The sequence below is a fragment of the Oncorhynchus mykiss genome, chromosome 9, assembly GCF_013265735.2.
Source record: "Oncorhynchus mykiss isolate Arlee chromosome 9, USDA_OmykA_1.1, whole genome shotgun sequence".
NCBI lineage: Eukaryota > Metazoa > Chordata > Actinopteri > Salmoniformes > Salmonidae > Oncorhynchus > Oncorhynchus mykiss.
In genome coordinates, this window is record NC_048573.1 from 45179494 (window position 1) to 45195884 (window position 16391).

Consider the following 16391-nt stretch of genomic DNA (forward strand, 5'->3'; position numbering starts at 1 on the left):
CTGTCTTTAAATGTAGGGCAGTTAAAGGTCCAATGCAAAAGTATGTGTAAAGGTTAAAAGAATCCAAGAATCTAAAAAGGAGAATAGACATGGGAATGAGCTCTCCATAAGTAGTTAATGATGGGAATGAGCTCTCCAGAAGTAGTTAATGATGGGAATGAGCTCTCCAGAAGGACTTAATGATGGGAATGAGCTCTCCAGAAGGAGTTCATGATGGGAATGAGCTCTCCAGAAGGACTTAATGATCGGAATGAGCTCTCCAGAAGGAGTTAATGATGAGAATGAGCTCTCCAGAAGGAGTTAATGATGGGAATGAGCTCTCCAGAAGTAGTTAATGATGGGAATGAGCTCTTCAGAAGGAGTTAATGATGGGAATGAGCTCTCCAGAAGGACTTAATGATGGGAATGAGCTCTTCAGAAGGAGTTAATGATGGAAATGAGCTCTACAGAAGGAGTTAATGATGGTAATGTCAAATCAAACAAAGTAGCCGAATAGTTGGTAGGTACTAGCCAAGCATCAGGAGTGAGATACTAGACGATTGTTGTCTGACTTGTATGAAAAGACCACGATTTACTTCCTGATTGCACATGGGTGTATGTTTTTCATTACATCATATTAATACCCTGAAACAAAAAAATACCAATAGAAAAGGGACGATGGTAGGTTATTGAGTTAATGATAAATGAATATCACAGAGGGTATTTCACAGAGGGTCAGCCTAAACATTCACATGTCCACTGTATGTAGCCCAAGTAAGCAGTGGCCTAAGATCTATTTTCAAACACTTTCATTTGATACTGTACCAAAATGCAGTAGCTTGTTGTTTTCCGAAGCTGTGTGTGGAACTGGACACCCTGACGATTGTCTTTCTTCTTCCCCCCAGTTTGTCCTCTTGGTGGACCCCGGGTCCATGCTTTCCGTGCTGCCCATGCCGCTGAGGAGAGGCTTCTCAAGAACCTGTTTGCCCGCTACAACAAGCTGTCCCGGCCTGTGGCCAACACCTCCGATGTGGTGCTGGTCCACTTTGGCCTCTCCATCGCCCAGCTCATCGACGTGGTTAGCAAACTCAAACAACTCCTTTAGTTATTCACATAATTTTGTTGTAAATGACAGATGCACGCACTGGGGTTAAATCTTTAACTTAAACTTCAGTCAAATTTCCACATGTCAAAAGGAAACTAGGGATTTAGGAAGAAGTTAGGATTCACTGAGTTTGGACACACTCTAGTGCAATATACATTTTTCAAACATGACTTGATCTGTTTTTAGTCTTATTGATAGGCTGAAACACGGTTGAAGACAGGTTGTGTCTCAGGGGCAAGACCTATGCCAGGACCATTCATTTCAAGAATTTAAAGCCCCCCCCCCCCCCCCCCCCCCAAGAAACTATGAGAAAGTTATTGACTCGAGACGTGGAATAAACCTATACAGCGGGTTGGATTTTAAAAGGCAAATACAATCATTGGTCTTCACAGCCTTTAACTCATTAACTAAAAGCTTTAGATTAAACTTGTGTACCATGTTTCCTAGGGGGACGGTCCTCACAATGTTGACACACAATTAAAAGGCTTACTCTCTACACTTGCCTGCTTTTCTGCCTCTAAAAGAGTCATTTCTGGCTAGAATTACCGGCCAAAGATTACCCAAGGGCGTCCTCATAGTCCTGTCTCAGTCCTCTCAGGCAGCAGGGTGGTATATGGGGACAGTGAATTGGGAAAAAGAAACCTGTGAGAAGAAGTGACAGCTCAGCTCTGTGGTTGGCACTTGTGAGCAGAGAACACAGGCAGATTTTTTTTCTCCAAAAGGAATGTTACGTTGTGTTGTATTCACACATTTGTCTAATGTTTATTTTGTAACTTAGTCATGAAGCATATGGCTTTCTTGGGACAAATAGGACATAGGCGTTTAGACCAAAAAGCTGCTCATTAGAAATTCAACAAGTACTTGTGGGTAGCATATTGTTTGGGTTTTCAAAATGCTTTACAGGACTGTATTATCATACATTATTCACCACTTGGCATACTTTAACCCAAATGTTCATCTTGGAACGTCTTGATAAGAATTTTGAAAGGAGGGAAAGGGGATACCTTGTCAGTTGCACAACTGAATGCATTCAACCGAAATGTGTCTTCCGCATTTAAAGGTTCAACATGCAGAAATCGCTCCACCATTTCCTGGTTGCAAAAATTCTAATAGTTTGCCTAATTTCAGTTTATCATTGTACCATCTAAACTGCTGTGAAGTATCTTTTCAATACCCACAATATTGTGTTTTCAGCTCATTTGAAGGCGATGTACAAAAACCTAAAGTATAAGACGCAAAAGTTAAACTTAAGAACAGCAAGAATTGAAATAGCGCACATAGAACTGATCTACCGCTTCTTAGACTTGCTTTCAATAAAAATAACAGATCTATAATGCAGATTTCAATATGAATTTGGTTGGGACGCCCACTAAATTACATATTGCAGTTTAAACACAAAGAGAGGTGCAGGGGGCTGCCTTAATCAAGGTCCACATCATTGACTCCCAGGGAGCAGTTGTTGTGGGGACTAACTGCCTTGCTCAAGGGCAGAACAGCAGATTTTTCCAACTTTTGGTTACTGTCCCAACACTCTAACCGCTAGGCTACCTCCCACACCAAAGTTGACATTAGTAGGTAATTTGAGGCAAAGCAGCGCAATCTCCCTGAATATTTGTGTGACCTTATGTGTCTATAGATTAAGAATGTTTTTGGAAGAAAAAAAATGATATAGCCCACTCCTCCATACAGACCTTCTCCAGATCCTTCAGGTTTTGGGGCTGTCACTGGGCAATACGGACTTTCAGCTCCCTCCAAAGATTTTCTATTGGGTTCAGGTCTGGAGACTGGCTAGGCCACTTCAGGACCTTGAGATGCTTCTTGCGGAGCCACTCCTTAGTTGCCCTGGCTGTGTGTTTCGGGTCGTTGTCATGCTGGAAGACCCAGCCACGACCCATCTTCAATGCTCTTACTGAGGGAAGGAGGTTGTTGGCCAAGATCTTGCGATACATGGCCCCATCCATCCTCCCCTCAATACGGTGCAGTCGTCCTGTCCCCTTTGCAGAAACGCATCCCCAAAGAATGATGTTTCCACCTCCATGCTTCACGGTTGGGATGGTGTTCTTGGGCTTGTACTCATCCTTCTTCTTCCTCCAAACACGGTGAGCGGAGTTTAGACCTAAAAGCTCTATTTTTGTCTCATCAGACCACATGACCTCCCATTCCTCCTCTGGATCATCCAGATGGTCATTGGCAAACTTCAGACGGGCCTGGACATGTGCTGGCTTGAGCAGGGGGACCTTGCATGCGCTGCAGGATTTTAATCCATGACGGCGTAGTGTGTTACTAATGGTTTTCTTTGAGACTGTGATCCCAGCTCTCTTCAGGTCATTGACCAGGTCCTGCCATGTAGTTTTGGGCTGATCCCTCACCTTCCTCATGATCATTGATGCCCCACGAGGTGAGATCTTGCATGGAGCCCCAGACCGAGGGTGATTGACCGTCATCTTGAACTTCTTACATTTTCTAATAATTGCGCCAACAGTTGTTGCCTTCTCACCAAGCTGCTTGCCTATTGTCCTGTAGCCCATCCCAGCCTTGTGCAGGTCTACAATGTTATCCCTGATGTCCTTACACAGCTCTCTGGCCTTGGCCATTGTGGAGAGGTTAGAGTTTGTTTGATTGAGTGTGTGGACAGGTGCAGTTAATACAGGTAATGAGTAGAGAACAGGAGGGCTTCTTAAAGAAAAACTAACAGGTCTGTGAGAGCCGGAATTCTTATTGGTTGGTAGCTGATCAAATACTTATGTAATGCAATAAAATGCTAATTAATTACTTAAAAATCATACAATGGGATTTTCTGGATTTTTGTTTTAGATTCTGTCTCTCACAGTTAAAGTGTACCTATGATAAGAATTACAGACCTCTACATGCTTTGTAAGTAGGAAACACTGCCGATTTTTGCAGGTTATCAAATACTTGTTCTCCCCACTGTATATACATATACACACAATGCCTTGGTAAAGTATTCAGACCTCTTGACTTTTTCCACATTTTGTGACGTTAGACTTATTATAAAATTGATTCAATCATTTCTTTTTCCTCATCAATGTACACACAATATCCCTAATATGACAAAGCAACAACAGGTTTTTAGACATTTTTGGCAATTTATAAAAAATAAATAAAAAATATCACATTTACGTAAGTATTCAGACCTTTTACTCAGTACTTTCTTGAAGCACCTTTGGCAGCGATTACAGTATTGAGTCTTCATAGGTCTGATGCTACAAGCTTGGCACACCAGTATTTTGGGAGTTTCTCCCATTCCTCTCTACAGTTCCTCTCAAGCTCTGTCAGGTTGGATGGGGAGCATTGCTGCACAGCTATTTTCAAGTCTCTCCAGAGAAGTTTGATTGGGTTCATGTCAGGGCTCTGGCTGGGCCACTCAAGGACATTCAGAGACTTGTCCCGAAGACACTCCTGCTTTGTCTTGGCTGTGTGCTTAGGGTCGTTGTCCTGTTGGAAGGTGAACCTTCCACCCAGTCTGAGGTCCTGATCGCTCTGGAGCAGAGTTTCATCAAGGATCTCTCTGTACTTTGCTCTGTTCATCTTTGCCTCGATCCTGACTAATCCTTACTGCTGAAAAACATCCTCACACATGATGCTGCCACCACCATGCTTCACCGTAGGGATGGTGCCAGGTTTCCTCCAGACGTGACGCTTGGCATTCAGGCCATGGGGTTCAATCTTGGTTTCATCAGACCAAAGAATCTTGTTTCTCAGCTCTGTCAGTGTTATCATAGGGTTTTTGGTCACCTCCCTGAACAAGGCCCTTTCTCCCGATTGCTCAGTTTGGCTGGGCAGCCAGCTCTTGGAAGAGTCTTGGTGGTACCAAACTTCTTCCATTTATGAATAATGGAGGCCACTGTGTTCTTGGGGACCTTTAATGCAGCAGAAATGTTTTGGTGTCCTTCCCCAGATCTGTGCCTCGACACAATCCTGTCTCGGAGCTCTACGCACAATTCCTTCATGGCTTGATTTTTGCTCTGATATGCACTGTCGACTGTGGGACCTTATATCGACAGGTGTGTGCCTTTCCAAATCATGTCCAATCAAAACAATTTTATCACAGGTGGACTCCAATCAAGTTGTAGAAACATCTCAAGGATGATCAATGGAAACAGGATGCACCTGAGCTCAATTTAGAGTCTAATAGCAAAGGGTCTGATTACTAATGTAAATGGGAATTTTAGTTTTAATAAATGTGCAACATTTCTAAAAACCTGTTTCTGCTTTGTCATTATGGGGGTATTGTGTGTAGATTGCTGAGGATTTATTTTTTACTTAATCCATTTTAAAATAAGGCTGTAGTGTAACAAAAGTCAAGGGGTCTGAATACCTTCCGAAGGCACAGTATATATATTTTTATTTTTTACGGTACACCCTTCAACTCCATTATTTTTTTTGTGCAAACAGGATGAGAAGAACCAGATGATGACGACCAACGTCTGGGTGAAACAAGTACGTTCGAATCAAATGCAGAGCTCCATTTTACATTAACTGGACCATAGAATTCAATAGAACACAAATAGAATAGAATATAATTGATCTCTATGAACTATAATTAAAAAATAATTATAATTAGGTGGGTGCTTATCTAAGTGTGTATTATATGCATGTGTGAAATGATAATGTATTTTTTACATATCCCAACACACCCTCGGAGAGTGCGGTCACGGCAAGAGCAATTGGCATGATAGTATTGCACATTTACCTTTGACATATTATTTGTAATGTAACGTGCCTGCATGAATAGAACATTTAATCTTTATTCCCCGCAGGAGTGGAATGATTATAAACTCCGCTGGAACCCAGAGGAGTACGAGAATGTCACCTCCATCCGCATCCCGTCGGAAATCATCTGGAGGCCTGATATTGTGCTTTATAACAAGTAAAGTACTTGTTTTTAGGCAATCCTTCACTTCAAACAAGTTGCCTAAGGTGTACCGAAACTAACAGTGTAATAGTTTGACAGCTGGACAACAAGTCGTTATGAAAGACTTCAATATTGACTGATGCATATTCCGATTTTCGATTTTTGATTCCGAATTCCGACTCGAAATTCCAATTCTCCTTTTTTGCTTAGTCTGTCCCTCAGTTCCACTCTGGGGAATCCCCATTGGGACCTGCATGAGTCAGCTTCCCCATCTCAAGGGTCATTCCAATAGTGAACATATGGGGGGGGATTTAGTAGTCATGCCCTCAGCCCCTCGCTTTTGCCCCCTCAAGTGTTCTCCAGAGTAGACTGATCATTAACGTTTGTCACCGTTATGGAGTGGAACCGAATGCGTGGACTGAACGAAAAAGGAAAACCAGAACCGGCTTATGTATATCGTCTTATATAACGATTGCGGTTGGGGAAATCCCTTCACAACAAATGGGATGAGTTTAAGAACAGCTGGAAGCATTTAAGCATCGAGCCAAATCTTTCGTCCTTTGTCATTACTTAAATTTGGCTAAAATAGATCCGAGAGAAGTCAGTCAAAATGGGCCTGGTCATAAACAAAACATATTTGATTTATTACATTGCACAATGCAATACACTAGGAGGGGAATAGGGGACAAAATGTGATTGGATGTGCTTTGGGAGGTCAAAGACAACATGTATCCCTTTGACGGGTACCCACTGGTGGACACATTTTACATCCTGTAAAAGGACAGTAAGCTGATAAGGATAGCTAGATTGGATTTCTAACCTGCAGCTGGGTTTTCATAACTGGGCTGGTGGCTAGGTAAACCATACAGACATTTGTGAATGATTGGATATCACAAAGAAACATCATCACCTTTCGCAGTTCATTGCATCCAGACTTTTAGTTTCATGAAATCAACAAATTAACACGTGTGGTCTAATGTGAAAATAGCCCAAGCAAACATGGAAGCATGAGTTCAAAGCTCAGTCAATTATTAGTAGTACACAAATTACATTTATTGTTGGCAGCAGGCAGGCACAATGCATTGGGGAATTTTGCAAACTCAGTACATGAGTACATGCATTTTGTAGTTAAATGGCAGTTGTTGCTCAAAAATTGTGCTTGTTGGTGTGTTCCTTATTGTACCCGAACATGCAGTCAGTGATAATATAATGTTATATTGTGTAAAATTGTTCATGAATAACACTGGGTTTTGATCTGTTAAATTCTTCACAAATGCTTAGTGCTAATATAAGTCTGGAAACCAATGCTGACTTAAGAAATCCTTAAAGTAACTGCCATGTTTCCAATGATGATATTGCATGAATAACACATTCAAGAGGTTGCTACTTCTCTAATGTATTTCCTCTGTAGCGCTGATGGTGACTTCGCGGTGACCCACCTGACCAAGGCCCACCTGTTCTACGACGGACGCATCAAGTGGATGCCGCCGGCCATCTACAAGTCCTCCTGCAGCATTGACGTCACCTTCTTCCCCTTCGACCAGCAGAACTGCAAGATGAAGTTTGGTTCGTGGACTTACGACCGTGCCAAGATCGACTTGATCAGCATAGCCAGTGATGTGGACCAGATGGACTACTGGGAGAGCGGGGAGTGGGTGATCATCAACGCTGTGGGCAAGTACAACACCAAGAAGTACGAGTGCTGCACCGAGATCTACCCCGACATCACCTATTACTTCATCATCCGCAGGCTGCCGCTCTTCTACACTATCAACCTGATTATACCATGTCTGTTGATCTCCTGTCTGACTGTCTTGGTCTTCTATCTGCCCTCCCAGTGTGGCGAGAAGATCACCCTGTGTATCTCTGTGTTGCTGTCTCTCACCGTCTTCCTCTTGCTCATTACCGAGATCATCCCGTCCACCTCGCTGGTCATCCCGCTCATCGGCGAGTACCTCCTCTTCACAATGATCTTTGTCACCCTATCTATCATCATCACCGTCTTTGTGCTCAACGTCCACCACCGCTCGCCGCGCACCCACGGCATGCCGCACTGGGTGCGCCGGGTCTTCCTGGACCTGGTGCCTCGTGTGCTTTTCATGAAGCGGCCACCGGCCACCGCCAAGCAGAACTGCCGGAAGCTGATTGAGATGATGCACCGGACCAGCTCCTCGACAGCAGCCAGTCAGTCGCAGTCTTTCTGGGCCGGGGTGGAAACGGGGCTAGGACAGCTTGGACAGCTGGGACACACAATGCCTGCCACCCCCTCTGACAGCTCCAACATCCTGGCCCTTTCCCCTTCACCATCTCCCTCTCCTACCCAGGGCCTGCCCTTGGAGGAGCACCCCATCAAGGCCCCCCAGCTCTTCTGCCGCTCCCCTTCCAGCCAGTACTCCATCCTCCTTGAGGAGCCTGGCAAGCTCGGGAACACCGCCTCCCCTTTGTCCTGCTCAACCCACTCCTCCACTCCATGCTCTTCCCCCCCGTCTCTGCCGCTGGGTCCCCTGGGTCCAGTCCACTCTCTTCCCCGGGACGAGCCACAAATACTGTCCCCCAACGGGCGGAGCCACAGTGTAGAGCACGTGTTTGACCACCAGAGGGAGTCTAACTGGGAGCCCCCCCAAAGGGTCGGGCACCGCTGCCGCTCCCACAGCTTCCAGTACTGCTGCCTGCACGAGGAAGGGGGTGGGGTTGCTGGTGGTGGCAAGGGCCGAGAGGCTGTAGGTGAAGGAAGGCTAAAGAGACAGGTCCTGCTAGACCAACTAGCTAGAGCCTCCTCCACAGAGCCCACTGTTGACCTAGTGATCCGGGAAACCATGGTCCACAGAATATCCCCGTCGATGAGAAGGGCCATAGAGGGTGTGCAGTACATCGCTGACCACCTCAGGGCAGAGGACGCCGACTTCTCAGTGAGTTTGTTGACATTACCTTTTCTGTCAGAGGTCCTTAATTTCCTTATGAACCATAAATGTTTTTTATAACATTCTCTCAATGTTGAAAGTAGCATTGTCTTCTACGAAGATCTTGTTGCAAGGTAGCCCTATGACTTGATATACTGCAGGGGTCTCCAACAGGTCGATCGCAAGCTACTAGTACTGTACCTTGCAGCCCACATATGAGTAGCTCGCCAAACCATTCTGAAAATACATGCAAACTTTCCATTGCAAACTGTCATAAACAAATCTCACAAGTATCAGACACCGCAAGCTCCCAGCTACTATCAAATCAACAAAACATTCTCCCACCCCTGGTTTGCCACTATTGGCTTAAAAAGCCAAACCTAACACAGTATCAGCCAATACATTTTCAGCAATATTGTGGTGCGTGCATTTGTCTATCACTACGTGTGTAGTTGATTTGATAACTGCCTTGTGGGTTGTCAGGCATACTTTCCACAAAACCATCTCAATTAAATGTAAACTCCAAAGTGCACTTGCCTGGCAGAAGTATTTCATTAGTAAGGACGTCATTTGTATCTATTATTTGTTATTTGCAAACTTTGCCATGAAATGAGCAGCAGCAGTACACAACCATTGCTAGACCGGCACATTCCTCACACACTTGATCAATCAATCAAATGTATTTATGAAGCCCTTCTTACATCAGCTGATATCACAAAATGCTGTACAGAAACCCAGCCTAAAACCAGCAGGGTCAAATAATAATAATCACAGTGGTTGTCGAGGGTGCAACAGGTCAGCACCTCAGGAGTAAATGTCAGTTGGCTTTTCATAGCCAATCATTCAGAGTATCTCTACTGTTCCTGCTGTCTCTAGAGAGGTGAAAACAGCAGGTCTGGGACAAGTAGCACGTCCGGTGAACAGGTCAGGGTTCCATAGCCGCAGGCAGAACAGTTGAATCTGGAGCAGCAGCATGACCAGGTGGACTGGGTAAAGCAAGTAGTCATCAGGCCAGGTAGTCCTGAGGCATGGTCCTAGGGCTCAGGTCCTCCGAGAGAGAGAAAAGAAAGAAAGAAAGAAAGAAAGAAAGAAAGAAAGAAAGAAAGAAAGAAAGAAAGAAAGAAAGAAAGAAAGAAAGAAAGAAAGAAAGAAAGAAAGAAAAGAAAAGAAAAGAAAGAAAGGAGAAAAATATAAAAAGAGAGAGAATTAGAGGGAGCATACTTAAATTCACACAGGACATCGTATATGACAGGAGAAATACTCCAGATATAACAGACTGACCCTAGCCCCCCGACACATAAATTACTGCAGCGTAAATACTAGAGGCTGAGACAGGATGGGTCGGGAGACACTGTGGCCCCGTCTGACGATACCCCCCGGACAGGGCCAAACAGGCAGGATATAAACCCACCCACTTTGCCAAAGCACAGCCCCCACACCACTAGAGGGATATCTTCAACCACTAACTTACCATCCTGAGACAAGGCCGAGTATAGCCCACGAAGATCTCCTCCATGGCACAACCCAAGGGGTGCGCCAATCCGGACAGGAATATCACGTCAGTGACTCAACCCACCCCTAGGGACGGCATGGAAGAGCCCAAGTAAGCCAGTGACTCAGCCCCTGTAATAGGGTTAGATGCACAATTTAAGGGAAATTACACTAAAAAATATATTTGTTAGTTTTCAAAAGAAATTGTCTTATGTGATTTAAGCATTGAGAAGGACTCAGAACATCCAATTTCGTTGTTTCTCTAGGAACAATTGTAATTTTGAGAGTAAAAATAATAATAATTCAATCAAGGGCAGAAATTTGGGAAAATATAAAACAGAGTTTATGGGGCCCCCCTTAGAGTTGTTTATTAACCATTATTTTACAAGGTATAGAACACAGTGCACTACTTTATCTTGTACACTATAGACCCGGGGAAGAGTTGCAGGGGAGAGGAGAAGAATGTACCTATTTGAAAACTAGCAAAAAACAAGTAGCTCGCAACACGTTTCATTTTTTTAAAGTGATGCTAGAAAAGGTTGGAGACCCCTGATATACTGTATATTGTAGTCATGATCCACATGAAAAGGCTTTCGGTAAAAGTAAGGTTTAGCTCTGGGGTATTCAGAAAAAAAATGACATTTGAGACTTTTCTCACTACCTTGCCAAATCCATTCCTTCATATTTAGTGGATGGCCGCTCCCCTAAATTTGACAATACATGTCTTTCCAGGTGTCCTTGAGATAAAGTTCCTGTGTTTTCTTTTGAAGCACACCAAGGTTGTGGTATTGCAAGCAGAAAACCAATAGGCAGCAAACCACTTTGAAGTCCTTGGTAAAGATATATCGATAGATGAGAGTCATAGGCAAACAGGTGTGACACAGACAAGCTTTGATTAGCAATTGAGGATTGTTTCTACTGTGAAGAGAAGCTGCTGAATAAACAGGCCAGGTCAATTCCCAGGCAAAGATTGGTGGTCTCTGCAAAAGATAGTAGCACAATGTAGCTAAAGTATATGGCCAGGAGCTCTAGCCAGTGTATACTTCTCTTTGAAACAAATAAGGCTTTACAATGTTGTCCTGAATATTTCATAAGCAAGCTGGGAATGACTGACATTGAAGGGATAGCTTCCACTTGTACTGAAAAAAATCATCCATTCGCGAGAAATCAATCAAGGGCAGAAATTGACAGCCTGTAAAATGTATGTGTGGTGTGGTGTGGATATTTGAAATGACCATCTCATCTCTTTTCTTCTTCTCCATCAGGTAAAGGAGGACTGGAAGTATGTGGCCATGGTCATTGACAGGATATTTCTGTGGATGTTTGTACTAGTGTGTATACTGGGAACACTGGGACTATTCCTTCCTCCTTGGCTGGCTGGAATGATCTAGAAACCTAGATTCCAGACACAGTGAAACTGTGTGGAAGTCCGATTCCGAGAAAGATTAAAGACAAGCGACACAGAGTTACAATGCAAAGTTACCTGTGAGTCTCTCTAGGCCAATATATTTCTAGGTTTTCTAATAGTGGTTGATTTATGGTATTTTATGCATTTTTTGTTGATTTTTAGATTGAACGTGTAAGCCACTGTCTTTATTTGTGGATGCCATTGCGCACAGGTTATCATGAGGTTATTCACTAAGACATGGAGGGGGTGTGTCTTTCATTGACTCCACAGAGCATATGAATTCTTTATGAGGCCAAAAGGCTGACAGTGAAAACATCCTTCAAAATTCCATTTTGACATTGAGCTGCGTAGCCCAAGTCCTCACCAATGTATTACGAATTACTGCACACACACACACACACACACACACACATACCTACCTCAGTGTCAGAGGTGACATGGAAGGTTTCTGATTCATTAGCTTGAAATGCTGAGACTTAAATTAATCCGTTTCAATTAAATTGAGGGTAATGTAAAAAAAAAAAAGGAATTTGTGGTTCATCAGGAAAAATCACACCCTATCACAGTTTGTTTATCTGATATTTAGTTTTGCCTGATGACATAAATTATATACAGTTCCTTGTGAAAGTATTCGGCCCCCTTGAACTTTGCGACCTTTGCCACATTTCAGGCTTCAAACATAAAGATATAAAACTGTATTTTTTTTGTGAAGAATCAACAACAAGTGGGACACAATCATGAAGTGGAACAACATTTATTGGATATTTCAAACTTTTTTAACAAATCAAAAACTGAAAAATTGGGCGTGCAAAATTATTCAGCCCCCTTAAGTTAATACTTTGTAGCACCACCTTTTGCTGCGATTACAGCTGTAAGTCGCTTGGGGTATGTCTCTATCAGTTTTGCACATCGAGAGACTGAAAGTTTTTGCCATTCCTCCTTGCAAAACAGCTCGAGCTCAGTGAGGTTGGATGGAGAGCATTTGTGAACAGCAGTTTTCAGTTCTTTCCACAGATTCTCGATTGGATTCAGGTCTGGACTTTGACTTGGCCATTCTAACACCTGGATATGTTTATTTTTGAACCATTCCATTGTAGATTTTGCTTTATGTTTTGGATCATTGTCTTGTTGGAAGACAAATCTCCGTCCCAGTCTCAGGTCTTTTGCAGACTCCATCAGGTTTTCTTCCAGAATGGTCCTGTATTTGGCTCCATCCATCTTCCCATCAATTCTAACCATCTTCCCTGTCCCTGCTGAAGAAAAGCAGGCCCAAACCATGATGCTGCCACCACCATGTTTGACAGTGGGGATGGTGTGTTCAGCTGTGTTGCTTTTACGCCAAACATAACGTTTTGCATTGTTGCCAAAAAGTTCAATTTTGGTTTCATCTGACCAGAGCACCTTCTTCCACATGTTTGGTGTGTCTCCCAGGTGGCTTGTAGCAAACTTTAAACAACACTTTTTATGGATATCTTTAAGAAATGGCTTTCTTCTTGCCACTCTTCCATAAAGGCCAGATTTGTGCAATATACGACTCTCCCACCTCAGCTGTAGATCTCTGCAGTTCATCCAGAGTGATCATGGGCCTCTTGGCTGCATCTCTGATCAGTCTTCTCCTTGTATGAGCTGAAAGTTTAGAGGGACGGCCAGGTCTTGGTAGATTTGCAGTGGTCTGATACTCCTTCCATTTCAATATCATCGCTTGCACAGTGCTCCTTGGGATGTTTAAAGCTTGGGAAATCTTTTTGTATCCAAATCCGGCTTTAAACTTCTTCACAACAGTATCTCTGTCGTGCCTGGTGTGTTCCTTGTTCTTCATGATGCTCTCTGCACTTTTAACGGACCTCTGAGACTATCACAGTGCAGGTGCATTTATACGGAGACTTGATTACACACAGGTGGATTGTATTTATCATCATTAGTCATTTAGGTCAACATTGGATCATTCAGAGATCCTCACTGAACTTCTGGAGAGAGTTTGCTGCACTGAAAGTAAAGGGGCTGAATAATTTTGCACGCCCAATTTGTCAGTTTTTGATTTGTTAAAAAAGTTTGAAATATCCAATAAATGTCGTTCCACTTCATGATTGTGTCCCACTTGTTGTTGATTCTTCACAAAAAAAATACAGTTTTATATGTTTATGTTTGAAGCCTGAAATGTGTTAAAAGGTCGCAAAGTTCAAGGGGGCCGAATACTTTCGCAAGGCACTGTATACAGAAGTATGTGGACACCCTTTCAAATTAGTAGATTCAGCTACTCCAGTTGCTGACAGGTGTATACAATTGAGCACACAGCCATGCAATCTCCATTGACAAACACTGGCAGTAGAATGGCCTTACTGAAGAGCTCAGTGACTTTCAACGTGGCATCATCATAGGATGCCACCTTTCCAACAAGTCAGTTCGGCAAGTTTCTGCCCTGCTAGAGCTGCCTCGCTCAACTGTAAGGGCTGTTATTATGAAGTGGAAACTGCTGAAGCACATAAATATAATCTGTCCTCTGTTGCAACACTCACTACTGAGTTCCAAACTGCCTCTGGAAGCAATGGGATCTTCATGAAATGGGTTTCCATGGCCGAGCAGCCTCACTCAAACCTAAGATCACCATGCGCAATGCCAAGCTTTGGCTGGAGTGGTGTGTCGTGACTTTACTCTCATTAATCTGATGACTGTTATTTATCTAATCAACTAACTATGTTTAATTGTTACCCTATTAAATGAATCACGTAACAATTTACTCATTAGGAATTTGGGGCACCACGAGAGCGGTTGTTGAAAGACTTACCATCTCCCAATTTAAACTTAACCTATCACATCCATAAAACAGTCAACGTATTAATCATAACCTTGTATCATATCATCGTTCTGAACAGTCGTAACCTCCTGCATCTGCAAAACACCCAGCCTTACTTATGATTCAGTACTGCACAAATTGGTTTAATTATGTATTTACTAGCTAACTAAATAATAACACAGGATAAACATACACACTTAATACATTAGGAAAAGGTCCCTAGCAGACTGACACAACATATGGCTGCTTCTTACACAACAACATGGAGAGGGAGAGAAAGAGAGACTTATCGTTGATACATTTTAGGAAGTACTCTAACCATATACTTCCGCCAGCAGTTTGGAGTAAGAAATCATGAATGTATTTACTTTTATATGCCTTCGTATGCTGTGGATCTCTGTCGGAACCAGCCCTCCTTAGGAAGGGTGTTGGGCCTTTCAGCGGGACGCTTGTAAGGCTCTGATTGTCTAAAAGGGGTCTCCCCTCCCCTTTCTTCTACTGTTGTTCACTCTGGAAGATGCTCCTTGGAAGATGGGCTAGCCAGCCGTGTCGACGGTTCGCATTGGTGATGATTAGTAGAATAAGGTGATTTGAGAAGAGTAGTAGAATAGGATGGTTTGAAGAGTAGTAGAATGGTCCCACTTAAAGGAGCTTTTCTTAGATACTTTCTTAGGACAGCTATTCAGCTGTACCAGTGATTGTCTGATGGGAGTTCTGTCTGATGTCTGATGGGAGTTCTCGGTTCAAACCACTTTACACGTACAGCTACAGCCTGGCGGTGTTCTGGTTCATCCCTTTTATACACTCTGGTCCAAAGGGATGGTTCCATCAGGCTGACACGCTCTCTGACCTCACTCGGGGTGTGGCTACTTACTGTGCAAAAATTCTAGGAGACAAATTATTGCATGGCTCCTAAATTCACATTCCTATATTAACAAAAATGCGTTCAGCATTTTTCATAGTTCATATACAACGTAAAGGATGGAGACTTCGTACATGTAGTGTATATACTTTTAAAGTTACAAAAATCATTTATAACACTTAATGACATCACAAAATAACAAACCATGTGAAATTATTATTCTTTAGCTCACCTCTAGACCTCTCCCCATGTTAGGAATATTTTTCCAGTATTCGCTTTAGAACATGTTAGAGTTTCAGCGGGAAAAATCTCTGGAGACAAAGGTGTTAATTTGGAGAGGGATGTTCTCTGGATCTCCTCTCCTTTAATTTATGACAGCTGTCAACCACCCACCAGCTCCCTCGTCCCTTCTGTGGGTGAGAGAGGGTCTGGATACTGTCATCCATTTCCAAGCTGATCTGATCTGACCCATTCGGATCTTCACAGGACAGTAATACTCACCGTCATTGGACTCTGGAGCAGTGGAAATGCGCTCTCCGGAGTGATGAATCACACTTCACCAGCTGGCAGTCCAATGGACAAATCTGGGTTTGGCGGATGCCAGAAGAACACTCCCTGCCCGAATGTATAGTGCCAACTGTAAAATTTGGTGGAGGAAGAATAATGGTGTGGGGCTCTTTTCCATGGTTTGGACTCGGCCCCTTAGTTCCAGTGAAGGGAAATCTTAACGCTACAGCATACAATGAATGAAATTTTAGACAATTCTGTGCTTACAACTTTTTGGCAACAATTTGGGGAATGACCTTTCCTGTTTCAGCATGACAATGCCTCCGTGCATGAAGCGAGGTCCATACAGAAATGGTTTGTCGAGATCGGTGTGGAAGAACTTGACTGGCCTGAACAGAGCCCTGACCTCAACCCACATCGAACACGTTTGGGATGAATTGGAATGCCAACGGCGAGCCAGGCCTAATCG

General features: G+C 43.3%; 1 protein-coding gene across 1 annotated transcript; it reads left to right on the top strand.

Moving 5' to 3' along the window:
• Nucleotides 1-911: 911 nt before the first annotated feature.
• On the top strand, nt 912-12347 carry chrna4b (cholinergic receptor, nicotinic, alpha 4b). Its single transcript, XM_021615870.2, is given in 6 exon segments — nt 912-930; nt 933-1057; nt 5501-5545; nt 5866-5975; nt 7372-8869; nt 11617-12347. Coding segments are annotated over 6 exon segments (1923 nt in total). The 3' UTR covers nt 11743-12347.
• The last annotated feature ends 4044 nt before the right edge of the window (nt 12348-16391 follow it).